The sequence below is a fragment of the Xenopus tropicalis genome, chromosome 7 (assembly GCF_000004195.4).
Source record: "Xenopus tropicalis strain Nigerian chromosome 7, UCB_Xtro_10.0, whole genome shotgun sequence".
In the NCBI taxonomy this organism is placed as follows: Eukaryota; Metazoa; Chordata; class Amphibia; order Anura; family Pipidae; genus Xenopus; species Xenopus tropicalis.
In genome coordinates this window covers 119,805,743-119,821,758 of record NC_030683.2, presented here as the reverse complement: position 1 = coordinate 119,821,758, position 16,016 = coordinate 119,805,743, and the positions used below count along the sequence as shown (strand labels likewise).

General features: G+C 42.1%; 1 protein-coding gene across 1 annotated transcript; it reads left to right on the top strand.

The window, feature by feature from the left end:
* The first annotated feature begins 719 nt into the window (after window positions 1–719).
* LOC116412437 lies at window positions 720–5,083 on the top strand. Its single transcript, XM_031906652.1, has 4 exons — window positions 720–905; window positions 1,747–1,884; window positions 2,916–3,062; window positions 4,674–5,083. The coding sequence occupies exons 2-4, from the start codon at window positions 1,842–1,844 to the stop codon at window positions 4,871–4,873; spliced, it is 390 nt and encodes a 129-aa protein (XP_031762512.1). The 5' UTR covers window positions 720–905; window positions 1,747–1,841; the 3' UTR covers window positions 4,874–5,083.
* Window positions 5,084–16,016: the final 10,933 nt, after the last annotated feature.

The window sequence follows — 16,016 nt, the reverse complement described above, 5'->3', positions numbered from 1 at the left end:
ATGTGAGTGAAATTCTTGTGTGCAAGCTATTATCCAATATGGTGTGAGGTTACAGAGCGCAGCCCAAACGCAAGGCACTAATGGCTGCGCCTCCGCTCCCCTTAGTGCTTTATCACTTCCCTAAGGGGTCATAGTAAATGACATATTTTTTTGTCTACCCTTGTCACTGGATACATGAAAACTGGACTTTAAAGATCCTACAAAATGGACTTTCTTGGGTCTTAGTATCAATTCTGGGGCCAATAATATTTCAAGTCCACCGCTGAAACGAATGGGATGCATAAAGTGATATCACATGAGCCAGGTGACAAATCACTTCCAGAAAGGGTGCGGCAAGTTATGTCAAGCGGAAAGGAGGGGCTTTCTGTTTTACCAATGAATAGGCTGCATTATTTTGCTGTTGAACCAGAATCCCTTGTTGGTTCTGTTTTTTAATGTTGCAAGCTGTGGGACCCTCCCCACCATGCCATAATATCTTCACTTATGTACTTCCCTAGTCAACTCCTGTTGCCACATTTAATTTACTTACTTACCCCAGTCCCACCCACCCCTCCCAGCATGACAGAGTTGGATTGGGAGAGGTGGGGTTGGGAGGGTTAGGGTTAGGCCTAAACACATGTTTTGAAAAAAGTACATTTTAGAAGGCTCTCTTGTGACTGCTGAGAATACAATCACCCCCTTCCTTCTGTGGAAAACTTAATGATCATATTTACAATTTTGTTTAAATTCATTAAAAAAAAAATGTGTATTTTCTTTTTCAGTGTATACACATGAGTGCGTGACGTGCTCACAAACGTCTGTGACAGCAGATGCAAAGACTCTAACCTGCAGCGGTTCTAAACAATCCTGTAAGGAACATCAGGACCACTGCGTGACCCGTTATTTTGATGAGAAAGATAACAATGGTTCGTATTGTACATTTTATAGACTAATCATGTATAGTTCAGCACTGATTCATTTTCTTTTTTTGGAAAAAAAAAATATATATTTATACATAGTTATCATATCCCCCCTTAAGCGCCTCTTCTCCAGTGTAAACAGACCCAACTGGGCCAGTCTTTCTTCATAACTGAGACTTTCCATACCCTTTACCAGCTTAGTTACCCTTCTCTGGACCCTCTCTAACTCAATAATGTCCCGTTTGAGCACTGGAGACCAAAACTGAACAGCATATTCTAGATGGGGCCTTACCAGCGCTCTGTAAAGGGGAAGAATAACCCCCTCCTCCCGTGAATCTATACCCCTTTTAATACAGCTCAAAACCCTGTTTGCCCTTGCAGCTGCTGCCTGGCATTGCTTGCTACAGCCAAGTTTATTATCTACAATTTTAGTTTTTTGTATAGTGCAGTGAATCATTGATTCCCTGATGAAGAATCTGTCGATCCAAACATTTTGTGCGCTACACAATAAGCTCAAATGCTATGAGGATCTGAATTAGTTCCAGAGTGAATTTGTGTTTTGGACACAACCTGGTAAGGGCCAGGCCTTGGATATTTAGGGGATGGGTGGACACCATTCTAAGTTGCGTAAATGCAAAATACATAGAAGATTTAAACCCGAAAAATGCATTGATATAAACTTACTCAGACTGCAGCTGTCTGGATTGCTGGTTGCTATGGGTTACTGCCCATGTGCAAATTTGCCCAGTGATTATAAATAAGCCCCAAATTTGCTTGCCCTTCTGTCTATATATTCTTCCTTGCATTAGCTGTTGCATTTGGCAGAATTTCTATTTCTCTCCATTAGGCAAACTGATTCAGGGCTGGATTGTCAGAGAATGTGGAACATCGCACGACTGTTTTGATGCTTTGAGCTTTACCAATGGAACCACTGTCATTTTGATGTCCGTCGAATGCTGCGTGCTTGACATTTGTCTATTAGAAGGTATGTTACAATTTCCACAATTTATGACTTTTTCAGTAAATATACTTTTAAAGGTAATTTCCAGGTGAAACTGTAAAGGAGAAGGAAAGGCTACATTAGCGGGAAGGGGGGGGGGTTGCCAATATAGTAGGTACCCCACAGTAATTGTAATCGCTTTCCTGAAACCCCCGGGGTATGCGAGCAAGTGTTCCTTCTTCGATCTTCCCGCCAGCGCAGTAGAGTGAAAAGCCAACAAAAAAGCTGGATTTTTTGCTCAACTGCGGATGCGTTGGCCCCGGGATTCTGAAGAAAGAAGGAAGAGGGTCACTCGCTCCCATATACCCCGGGCCGGTGCAGTTTTATCCTAACAGGAGCATCAGCCGGGGGTATAAGGTAAGCGATTACAATCACATTTGACACCCACAGTGATTTAGCCTTTCCTTCCCCTTTAATTAGGCTTCTGCTACATCATATCTGTATGGAAAGGATGTTCTGAAAAATGTATATGTATGTTTTATTTGCTTCTCGTTTATTTGCATCGTGACGGTATTATGTTCAGTATTTTAATGCTAGGGCTGGGCAATGTATGCTTCCCTAGATACTGCAGACTGGCACCCATCACACTGGGATAATCCCAATTATCATGTGCAAGAAAGGGAAGGAATTGCCAACATAGGTGGGTTTAGAATTTGGACCAAGGTATGGTCAGATTAAACTGGAGATAATGAGGGTTAGGTAATAAAAGGCACTAAGTTTGGCCTGGAATAGTAACCCATAGCAACCAATCAGCAGGCAGAATACCTGTTTACCTGTTTTAAAGCAAACATCTTATTGGGTTACTGCTGATGGGCAAACTTAGTGCCTTTTATTACATATGGGGGATTGACTAAATGATCCTAATCAGGAATATAGTTATTCAATAGGAAGAGTCCTGTTGGTCAACTAGCCCTGGCCTATATTGTTTATCTTATACCACAAACATATACATTCAGAAATATACAGTTTTTAAAAAAAATATTTGCTTAATACTTTTTGGCTTCTTTCCAATTAAGATCCTCCATCTAAAGGCAAACAGCCAAAAAACCCACTGAAATGTGAAGTATGTTATGAAAACGGTCAGTCTGACTGTTACACTAACAAAACAATGGTGTGCGATGGAGAACACAGTAAATGTGCCAGCATTTCCTACAGCTCAACAGGTAACGTATGAAAGGACAATCTGTTGTGCGCTTTGAAAAGTACCTTCTGAATATGGCTAGTTACCAATTAATATCATATATGGGAAAATCTTACCTCTTAACACTTACTGGTGAGGTGTCACTGACTGAAACGGCTGAGCCAATAGAGAGTGATTATGAGAAGGTAGGTGGGGCTTTGGAAGTTGGGTAGGGGTCTGGTCTTACAGAGTATGGTCTGGACAAATGTCAGATCAACGGGGTGCGTATTTAAGTCTGGTTCTGCCCTCAGCACCAAATCTCTGCCCACTGCTCCCCTACCCCCCCTCCCCTTCGTAAAATCTGTGCATGCATCAATTGTGAAAACCGGGGTACCCCTCTCTTTCAGCACCAACGCTGGTTTTAGCTGCAAGTTTCTAGGGGTGAACCTGGGAGATTTTTCTTTTTTCAGTGGCTGCCACTCTAAGCGTGGGCTCTCAGGTTCCCCTGGGTGTGTGCAGTCAAATAGCAGACCTCTAAGATGGCAACTACTGGTTGGTTGTTATTAGTGATGGGCAAAATGTTTCGGCAGGCATGGATTCGCGGCGATTTTCCGTGTTTCGCCATTGGCGGATTGTTTCACGAAACGGATGAAAACATTTGCTGCAGAAAAATTCACTGCGCGTCCAAAAATTGTCAAAATAATAGTTGTGGGCGTCAAAAGAATAGCCGTGGGCGACAAATAATAGCTGGGGGCGACAAAAGAATAGCCGGGGGCGCCAAAAGAATAGCCGGGGCCACAAAAGAATAGCCGGGGGTGACAAAAGTATAGCCGGGGGCATCAAAAGAATAGCCGGGGTGACAAAAGAATAGCTGCGGGCAACAAAAGAATAGCCGGGGGCGACAAAAGAATAGCCGGGGGCGACAAAAGAATAGCCGCACAACAAAAGAATAGCCGGGGCGACAAAAGAATAGCCGCGGGTGTCAAAAGAATAGCCGCACAACAAAAGAATAGCCGTGGGTGACAAAAGAATAGCCGCACGACAAAAGAATAGCCGCGGGTGTCAAAAGAATAGCCGTGGGCGACAAAAGAATAGCCACGGGCAACAAAAGAATAGCCGCACGACAAAAGAATAGTTGTTATGGATTACTAAACCTACTAATTGGTTGGAATGGGTTACTACAGGAATCCCCAAACTTTTATACCCATGAGCCACATTCGAATGGACAAAGAGGTGCCAATAAGAGCTATCATTGGCTATTTGATAGCCCCTATGTTGGCTGTCAGCCTACAGAAGGTTCTGTTTGGCAATTACTTTGGGCTTTTATGCAATCAAAGCTTGCCTCCTAACTAGAAACTCAAAAATAAGCCCCTGCTTTGAGGCCACTGGGAGCAACATCCAAGGGGTTGGGGAGCAACATGCTGCCCCTGAACCACTGGTTGGGGATCACTGGGTTACTAGAATGGATTACAATCCTTCTGGACAACCATAACAATAAACCAACCAGAATGCCCCAGGGAGCCATAACCTGTGACTTGCATCATGTGATCTCCGTTTTATTTTGCCTTTTTAAGTAGGAACACCAATGTCAGTGTCAATGTTTTCTCTTCCCAGTTCATTAATGGGCACCATTGTACCGATGTCTCTTTTTCAGATACAACAAATAACAAGGTTACAGAGCAGTTCTTCACGAGAGGATGTGCCGAAGAAAAAAAATGCAGCAACAAAACTATTACAGCACAAGTCGGCAACACAAAGTATCAATTTGGATATACCTGCAATGGTTGCTCCGGCCTCTACTTCAGCCCTTTAATGCTTGTCCTCGCTGCTATCTCCATGATAAAACTCATATAGGGGTGGGTTTTCTATCACAGTTGGGGATATGTTTGATCGGGTTGTCCCAGAACTACAACTTTCAGCAACCCCATGCCGGGGAAGGATGAAGCTAATGGGCTACTGCAAATGCTGTAATGCTTGGATATCGCTTGTTAAATGCACTGCCATGTATTGTATGGGCTGTTGGTGTACAGTAAATAAAAGGGAAAGACTGTCTGCCAAACCGTTTGGACTTGTGTTATGTCTTTATTTAATAATGTATTTTTTTAGCCAGTAATGGAAAAGTCCAAGTCCAAGTACCTGCTTAAATCACCATAATGGTTAAGTTTACAGATGTTTTATTGTGTAATGTAAAAAAAAGTGCAATATTTGCCCTGATCTAGTAATCCCCCAGCAACCAATGACATGTCTGCTCTTTAACAGCAGGATGGGAAATGTTAATTTACCCCCTTAGGTTATCAGCAACCATAGTAATTAGCTCATATTATATATATACTAATCCTGACTACTTTACTAAAGTCCAAGTGGCCTCCTTTCTCCTCATATAAGGCACTCACTGCTGCTTCTTCATAAAGCCTATTTGAAAGTGACCGTAGTTTGCATTTCAGTTTTTTGGTACCTGCTCTTTCCGTGGAGACAATGTAGAGTTTGTATATGAATAATACAACAAGTGCAGTGTGCTAGGGATGAAAATATGCCGAGATCAGCATGTTCCTTCCCACAGGGCTTCAGTGAGTGTAATTAAAGGGATGATATAGCAATGGGTGTTTGATCTCTCTATTTGCCTTTTGTAAATCATCATTTTTCCCAAGCGGTGGATTTTTAGGGGCTTCTCTAGGCATGGCTGAGCTGTCTGGTTGCACAGCCGCTAAGGTTGGTCATGCACGTTCCCATATACACTGCCACCTTGGACCGTCCTGACAGAAAAGGCCCAGGTATGGAGCCCTCTTGAAGCTCTCATTAGTCAAACATCTATTGGGCATGTTGGGAAAATCCCAAATATGGTGTCCACTGGTTAATCCCACCTCAGCCGAGGGTGGGGAAGGAAAGGGCCACCAACCAGCACGGCCTCCCTGTGGAGAGTAACCTGGCCTAGTATCTGTTTCCTCAGGGTGTCCCTTAGCAGCCAAGGATCCCTCACAGCCGACTATGAATCAGGTATAGGAACTGACCTGATACCTGGGTCTTAACCGTGTCCTGCTCTAAGGCAACAGTGCCTGTAGGGAAAATACTTCCAGCTAATTTCTCCTGGTTGGAGCTGAAACTGCTCTTTCTAACTAAACTTACTGTCCCACTTTCCTAGAAAGTGCTTTTACAAATATTATCCTAACACTTACTACTCCTCATTCACAGGATCCCTGTTCCCCAACTTCACTAGAGCTATATGCAGACTCTAGGGTAGAAGACTTTACTGGGGCCCTGTTGATCCCAGGCTCAGTGGAACTTCCACCTCAACAGATGCAGCCAAAGAAGAAGAGCCACCCCTTTGCTAAACACTATATTACAGTGCCGAGGGAGTGGTCTACCTATAAACCAATAAGGCACAACATGGTAATATCAGCTAGATACATGGGTCTCTGCCCAGTAACAGGAAGATATAGGAAATAGTAGGGTTAAAGCAATAGGGACGTATTAACCCTATGGGTCCCTACACCAGTATAGGGATTTCCAAATGCAAGAATATATTAAAGGCAGGGGGAAGGTATATACATACCAGCATGATGAGAGAACATTCCCTGGGCATCCCTGCTACCACTTACTGTATTCCACAGGTGTTCATTGGTTAAACAGGTTGTAAAAGATTAATTTCACTATTTTTCAGAACGAAAGACAAATAAGGGCATATTTATTATAGGGTGTAAACCAACATCACTGTGACGTTGCCCATAGCAAAACCACACTTGCACATTATAATAAATATGCCCCTTAGTGTAACAAAATCATAGTGTGGAACACACAAATGGAATGCATTATGTATTGACAGGGCCACTAGATGGCGATATTACACCCATGTTGTCAGCCTGTCTTGTTGGAAACCACTCTTTAGTTTTCTTTTTGTCTATCCTTTTCCCTCTTGTTGATTAATTCTGCCATGTTTTCTCCATAGGAAAACAAATGTTGTACCAGCATTTGCTGCAGGTCTCTCTCTGTCCCAAATGTGGATCCCAGAATTCAGTAGAATACATGGCCATTTTGGAGCACATAAATGCTTGCATGGCCATCTTGAAGGTTGAGGAAAATGAGATGGGAAAAGTTGGGTCATTTTAGGACAGGGCTTGGTCTGTTAGTAAAAGTGATAGGGGAGAGAAGCTGTGCTGTTCCATAACAGGGTTTGTGCTGGGCTGGTCCATTATAGAAAGTGTTAGGGGGGAGAAGCTGTGCTGTTCTATAACAGGGTTTGCGCTGGGCTGGTCCATTATAGAAAGTGTTAGGGGAGAGAAACTCTGCTGTTCCATAACAGGGTTTGTGCTGGGCTGGTCCATTATAGAAAGTGTTAGGGGGGAGAAGCTGTGCTGTTCCATTACAGGGTTTGTGCTGGCCTGGTCCATTATAGAAAGTGTTAGGGGGGAGAAGCTGTGCTGTTCCATTACAGGGTTTGTGCTGGCCTGGTCCATTATAGAAAGCGTGGGGGAGAGAAGCTGTGCTGTTCCATAACAGGGTTTGTGCTGGCCTGGTCCACTATAGAAAGTGTTAGGGGGGAGAAGCTGTGCTGTTCCATTACAGGGTTTGTGCTGGCCTGGTCCATTATAGAAAGTGTTAGGGGGGAGAAGCTGTGCTGTTCCATTACAGGGTTTGTGCTGGCCTGGTCCATTATAGAAAGTGTGGGGGGGAGAAGCTGTGCTGTTCCATTACAGGGTTTGTGCTGGCCTGGTCCATTATAGAAAGTGTTAGGGGGGAGAAGCTGTGCTGTTCCATTACAGGGTTTGTGCTGGCCTGGTCCATTATAGAAAGTGTTAGGGGGGAGAAGCTGTGCTGTTCCATTACAGGGTTTGTGCTGGCCTGGTCCATTATAGAAAGTGTTAGGGGGGAGAAGCTGTGCTGTTCCATTACAGGGTTTGTGCTGGCCTGGTCCATTATAGAAAGTGTTAGGGGGGAGAAGCTGTGCTGTTCCATTACAGGGTTTGTGCTGGCCTGGTCCATTATAGAAAGTGTGGGGGGGAGAAGCTGTGCTGTTCCATTACAGGGTTTGTGCTGGCCTGGTCCATTATAGAAAGTGTGGGGGAGAGAAGCTGTGCTGTTCCATAACAGGGTTTGTGCTGGCCTGGTCCATTATAGAAAGTGTGGGGGAGAGAAGCTGTTCTGTTTCATGACAGGGTTTGTGCTGGCCTGGTCCATTATAGAAAGAGGTAGGGGGGAGAAGCTGTACGGTTCCATGACAGGGCTTGTGCTGGGCTGGTCTATTATAGAATGTGAGGGGGAGAGTTGCAGAGCTGTCAACCCGGACAACCTGTAATCCAGGGGAACAGCTGTGATGCTTGCAGCACACCGCTCCTGAAGCCAGTGATGTCAGAAGTCAGAAGTGACGTCACAGCGGGCATCCGCGTCCAGAACTGACATCACTGTGCGTGCACATTTAGTGCTTTATGTGTCGTGCAGGTGCAGATGGGCCCCCCATGACCTCACTAACACTTTTCTACAAATGCACAAGAGAGAAATACTGAAAATTCAGGAGACTGAAGGTGATGAGAGGCTAGAGAGGCGGGCCAAATCGAGTTACCCCCCATAAAATAGTGAGAGCTGACTGCTCTGGAGGTGTTGTACTGTTCCATGAGTGGGTTTGTGCTGGCCTGGTCCATTATAGAAAGTGGTTGGGGAGAGAAGCTGTACTGTTCCATGAGTGGGTTGGTGCTGGCCTGGTCCATTATAGAAAGTGGTTGGGGAGAGAAGCTGTACTGTTCCATGAGTGGGTTGGTGCTGGCCTGGTCCATTATAGAAAGTGGTTGGGGAGAGAAGCTGTGCTGATCGATGACAAAATGCTTCCCCATTTCTGCAATTGCTCTTTGAGTAGGCTTTTACCCCATAAGTACTAAAAGGCACAAAGTTTGCCTAAGAGCAGTAACCCATAGCAACCAATGAGAAGCTTGCTTTTAATCCAGGGGCCAGTAAATGGTACCAGCTGGTTGCTATAGGTAATATGAAGTATAGCACACTTTGCTCCTGATATTACATACAGAGCTTTTGGGCACTATGCTTACTTAGCAAGTAGATATTAGGGGGATATGAAATTTAAAGTGGAAACATTTTGGTCATTTGTTTACGCAAATATCTTCATGGTTGCTATGGGTTACATATTTTTTATTCTTATTTTTCTTAAAGAGTTCATGCAAATTATTTGAATTAATAAGACAACGTAAGAACCCTAATAACAGGCTACATACACACACAGCCTTTAGAGTCAAATTAGGTGACAATGCAGTTTGCATACAAATCTCAATACAAATACATCTAAATGACCTTTGCTATCCTGAATGGATGCTTGACATAACTCTATTATGTAACAGAATTATCACACATTCATTTGCATTGGCACGCCATGTTATAAAAAAAAACAAATAACCCAGTACCTCGACCCATAGAAAGAAAATGTATTTACTTGCCGTGACATTATCACTAGTGATGAGCGAATCTGTCCCATTTCGATTTGCCCAAAAAATTGTGAAACTGTTGCAAAAATCACGAAATGGCAAAAACTCATGAATGTGACGATCACATGACTTTTTTGATACGCATCTTGACGAGACTGACTCGTTGAAACTGAAAAAAATGCCAGTGGCGAAATGTTGAATTTCCCAACGAATCCAGGCCTGGCAAAAAAAATTCACTCATCACTAATTATCACTAGTGATGAGCGAATCGGCGAAAAATTCGCGAAACAGCGAAAATGTCGTGCAACAAAAAAAATTGTCGCCCGTGGCTATTATTTTGTTGCGCGGCTATTGTTTAGTCACCCGCGGCTATTATTTTGTCACGCGGCTATTATTTCGTCGCCCGCGGCTATTATTTTGTTGCACGGCTATTGTTTCATCACCCGCGGCTATTATCTTGTCGCACGGCTATTGTTTCGTCGCCCTAGGCTATTGTTTTGTCACGCGGCTATTATTTCATCACCCGCGGCTATTATTTTGTCGCCCGCGACTATTCTTTTTTGGACGTGCGGCGAATTATTCTACGGCAATTTTTTTCATCCAACTTTTCGCCCATCACTAATGATCACTTCTATCACATATTACTTTGCCTTTATATTATTATCATTTATTTTATTCAGGGATGCACCGAATCCAGGATTCAGTTCAGTATTCGGCCAGGATTCAGTTTATTTCGGCAGGGTTCGGATTCGGCCGAAGCCACGGTCCTGGTATTCGGCCAAATTCCTTAACATGGATTCGGGGGTTCGGCCGAACCCGAAAAACTGGGTTTGGTGCATCCCTAATTTTATTACACCTTTGTAATGAAAAAATGAATTTTTTTAATGATTTGTGAGATCAATATATTATCAATATTATCATTTGATAATATTTTTACTAGATTCTGTAATGGTGGAGCATTTAGAAAAAAAGTACATTTCTAGCAGCCATCAAAGGAGAGAGGAGAGATGTGTCATTCTCTAATGACCTTGTCCATACTATTGGACCCCCATATAGACAACATGTTTGTGGTGAAAGAGGAAAGCTCTTTATAAAGTGTGTACAAAGGTGCAAGAGGAATGGGGATACAAAGATAAAGAGGAAATAGATATTGCAGAAGGGTAGGAGATGGACCTTGAATGGAATGAAGGAAAGGAGACAGCCAATGAGAGTTAATCCCATAAGAAAAGAGGGGCGTGTGGAGAACCACAATACTGTTTGTGCAAGACCCATTTTCCTTGAGTGATATTTGAAGACCCTGGTGGCGACCATCTACACAATGCTGTTCCCATGCAGCAAAATGTCAGCCCCAGCACTGTGATGTGTGATGCACGACGTCATCATGTCGTGGTTTCCTGAAAAATGAAAAGAAGCCATGAACCTGGGCTTAATATCTGATTACGGTATCTGCGATTTCCGAGGTGGGCTCTGAATTGCTATTACTTACTGCTCTTTGGGTTCCTGAGTTTTCTACCTGACTTTGACTATCTTGTTACTGCCTGGAACTGGACTTCTTATCCCCTTGAAAACCACGTATTGTATTTGGTCTGATTATCTGAACCTTGCTCTGGACAGCACTACCTTGCCGATAACTTCAACCCCTGAGATGGCCAGAGTGCCCTTGGCACTGCCAAATAACTCCTCCAATGCTATTTTATAAGTCTACTGTTCATGTGCGTTAAATTTTTTTTTTGCCAATTTGTCAAATTGGGTGTGGTCGTGCCAAAGTGGGCGTGGTCGCGTCAAAAAGGAGCACGGTTGCGTCAAAAAAAGTGCACAGTCACATCAAAATGGATCGTGGTTGTGACAAAAAAAAAAGACATGGGCGACAAACAAATCGCGCGACAAATGCGTTTTGCAAATTTTCTTGCCGTTTTGCAAATTTTATGGCGAAGCAAAATGGGACAGATGCACTCATCACTACTCATGTTATATAAAATTCAGAATGGAAGAAAATATATTAATAGCCAATAGTGATGAGCGAATCTGTCCCGTTTCGCGAAACGGCGAAAAATTTGCGGGGTTATAGCAATACTCACACAGAGCAGATATCAGGTAATTGCACAGAAGGTAGAAAAATATGGTGTCCACCCATATAACCCACCTCAGTCGAGGGTGGGGAGGGTAGGGACCACCAACCAGCACGGCCTCCCTGTGGAGAGTAGCCTGGCCCAGTATCTGTTTCCTCAGGGTGTCCCTTAGCAGCCAAGGATCCCTCACAGCCGACTATGGATCAGGGATAGGAACTGACCTCATACCTGGGTCTTAACCGTGTCCTGCTCTAAGGCAACAGTGCCTGTAGGGAAGAGTACTTCCCGCCAAGGGAGTGGTCTCCCAGTTAACCAATAAGACACATATGCAAAACTATAAACTGATGCATGGGTCTTTTAGCCGTAGGGACTATACCAGCTGCAGGGTTTAAATCCGTAGGGACACGTTAACCCTATGGGTCCGTACATTGAAATGGAAGTACCTTTGACGAATAGTGCCATACAGTCATTTTAGTGCGACCACTCTTGCAACTTGCATTTGTCAATGAACCCCAAAGTCATAACTAAACAATGCACCTGTTGACATTATTTATCATTGTAAGTTGTGTACCACATATCAGGATTATCAGATAATTCTTAAATAGAATATATTTGCATTAAGGGTATCACACCCTATCATTACAAATAAAATATGCAGTGTTTACTTACTGTTCCAAATGTTCTTGCTACTTAATAATCCCAGTGCCAAGTTACTAATTAACACAATTTTTTGTGTACATATTCTGGCCACACAGAAAAAAACAATAAAGGCAAAAAAATGACATTTTTTTTCCATCTTAATCTACTAAAAAATGGAAGCGAGTATGCTCAGATCAGCCACCAGTGACCCTCTTGCAGGTACATATTTTTTTGGTTTATGGAGCTTTTTGGCCCAAGGCCACTTTGTTTTGTGGTAAGTAGTGATGAGTGAATTTTTTTGCATGGATTTGCAGTGTATTTTCGCGTTTCGCCATTGGAGAATTGTTTTGCGAAATTTCTGTAAAAATTTGCTGCGGAAAAATTGGCCATGCGTCAAAAAAAGTCGTGGTCGCGTCAAATTGGGCGCGGTCGCGTCAAAATTGGGCACGGTCATGGCAAAATAGGCGCAGTCACGGCAGAATTGGGCACGGTCGAGTCAAAATTGGGCGTGGCTGCGTAAAAAAATGGGCGCGGGCGACATAAAATTTTTTTTGCCATTTTGCGAATTTTATTGCAAAGCGAAATGCATCAGATTCGCTCATCACTATTGGTAAGGAATAGGCCTTAGCAATTCCTGGTTTGCAGAAGATGTGCTTTTATGATATGGGTTTTGTACATATGAGTGAGGGTGTGCCTATTACTGAAATGCCATGATGATAAAAAAGTTGTTTGAAAAATAGTAGTCGACTTTACAAATAAAGTAAGCTTCTATTGACCCAAACACAGAAAACTGTTGGCCTAGTCAGTGCGTTTGGATGCATGTTGGACATCCCTGTATTTATGTGGCCTGCAACTGGATTCAGGAGAACACGGGGAGAGGAAATCAGATTTTAGCACTTTAGTCATTATAAGATATAGAGGAAAGTCACACAGTTGGCTTGTGGCCCCACACAAGGGATTACACCAGTGAGACATGAGCAGAGGCTAAAGCTTCATAGCAGGGCTGTCTGTAGGAAGCATACACACAGAATTGTGATTGGCTAGTTTATATACATTGCTTGGCCTTGGCATGGCATGGAGGCCAATTTATTACTTTTCCGATAATTTCTGATGATCGTAAATGTCACGAATATGCTTCCGACAAAAACGTAATAGTCACAATAATCGCTAGCACATTTACAAAATGAAAATATCTCATAGTTCCACTTATTTTTACAAGTCAAACTGTTTAAAAAAAAAACTTGAAAAACATCTGAAAGTTTCTCCAGTGTTCACTAGTTAGTTTGTACAAACACAAAAAGAAACCCCTTTTAATTTGGCACCACCATGCGGCACTCTATTATGACACCATAATGTGCATGTCCATTAAACTGTAACATTAAAGGAAAACTATACCCCCAGAATGAATACGTAACCAACAGACAGTTTATATTATGTTAAGTGACCTATTAAAGAATCTCCCCAAACTGGAATACAGGTATAGGATCCCTTATCCGGAAACCCGTTATCCAGAAAGTTCCAAATTACGGAAAGGCCATCTCCCATAGACTCCATTATAAGCAAATAATTATAATTTATAAAAATGGTTTCCTTTTTCTCTGTAATAAACAGTACCTGTACTTGATCCCAACTAAGATATAATTACCCCTTATTGGGGGCAGAACAGCCCTATTGGGTTTATTTCATGGTTAAATGATTCCCTTTTCTCTGTAATAATAAAACAGTACCTGTACTTGATCCCAACTAAGATATAATTACCCCTTATTGGGGTAGAACAGCCCTATTGGGTTTATTTCATGGTTAAATGATTCCCTTTTCTCTGTAATAATAAAACAGTACCTGTACTTGATCCCAACTAAGATATAATTACCCCTTATTGGGGGCAGAACAGCCCTATTGGGTTTATTTAATGGTTAAATGATTCCCTTTTCTCTGTAATAATAAAACAATACCTGTACTTGATCCCAACTAAGAGATAATTACCCCTTATTGGGGGCAGAACAGCCCTATTGGGTTTATTTAATGGTTAAATGATTCCCTTTTCTCTCTAATAATAAAACAGTACCTGTACTTGATCCCAACTAAGATATAATTACCCCTTATTGGGGGCAGAACAGCCCTATTGGGTTTATTTAATGGTTAAATGATTCCCTTTTCTCTGTAATAATAAAACAGTACCTGTACTTGATCCCAACTAAGATATAATTACCCCTTATTGGGGCAGAACAGCCCTATTGGGTTGATTTCATGGTTAAATGATTCCCTTTTCTCTGTAATAATAAAACAGTACCTGTACTTGATCCCAACTAAGATATAATTAATCCTTATTGGAGGCAAAACAATCCTATGGGGTTTAAATGGTTGGTTTTAAATTGATTTTTTAGTAGACTTAAGGTATGGAGATCCAAATTATGGAAAGATCCCTTATCTGGAAAGCCCTAGGTCCTGAGCATTCTGGATAACCGGTCCTATACCTGTATATATATCAGTAAATATTGCCCTTTTACATCCTTTCCCTTGAGCCGCCATTTAGTGATGGGCTGTGTGCTCCCTCAGAGATCAGCTGACAGGAAATAATGCAGCTCTAACTGTAACAGGAAGTAGTGTGGGAGCAAAAGGCAGAACTCTGCCCATTCATTGGCTGATGGGGCCTAGCATGTATTTGTGCCTTGGCTTGTTTGTGTGCACTGTGAATCCTATGATCCCAGGGGGCGGCCCTTCATTTTTAAAATGGCAGTTTCCTATTAAGGATTACCCAATGGCACATACTACTAAAAATGTATATTTATATGAAAATGGTTTATTTAGATGAAGCAGGGTTCTACATATGAACTGTTTATGCAATATATTTTTATAGAGACCTATGTTGTTTGGGGGTATAGTTTTCAAATTGTTGCAGCAACAATTGGATAAAGTTGGGTTTTTTACAGCCATAATTCAAAAAAGTCACTCTATGTTACTATGTAGGACATATGGATTGTGGAGCTTTAACATTATACATGGTGCTCTGTCTTGAACGCAACAAGCGGCGCACATGTTAAGATGCCCAAACAAAAGACATAATTATCTAAACAAGATTTGTCACAGAAGACACCCACTCCCGAAAGTTGGTACAGGTATAGGACCCATTATCCAGAATTCTCGGGATCAAGGGTATTCCGGATAAGGGATCTTTCCATAATTTGGATCTCCATACCTTAAGTCTACTAAAAAATCAATAAAACATTAATTAAACCCCATAGGATTGTTTTGCATCCAATAAGGATTATTTATATCTTAGTTGGGATCAAGTACAGGTACTGTTTTATTATTACAGAGAAAAGGGAATCATTTAACCATTAAATAAACCCAATAGGGCTGTTCTGCCCCCAATAAGGGGTAATTATATCTTAGTTGGGATCAAGTACAGGTACTGTTTTATTATTACAGAGAAAAGGGAATCATTTAACCATTAAATAAACCCAATAGGGCTGTTCTGCCCCAATAAGGGGTAATTATATCTTAGTTGGGATCAAGTACAGGTACTGTTTTATTATTACAGAGAAAAGGGAATCATTTAACCATTAAATAAACCCAATAGGGCTGTTCTGCCCCCAATAAGGGGTAATTATATCTTAGTTGGGATCAAGTACAGGTACTGTTTTATTATTACAGAGAAAAGGGAATCATTTAACCATGAAATAAACCCAATAGGGCTGTTACTATTATACTTATTATGTAACAGGAATGATGGCATGTTCCATTATGTCGGCACCCAATTACTTTATTTTCCATTTGCAAAACAAAAAAACACAATTTCATGATGGGAAAATTTGATAATAAAATGAAGCTGATGGTGCTGAGTCTTTGCACAGGATTGGTGGGAGC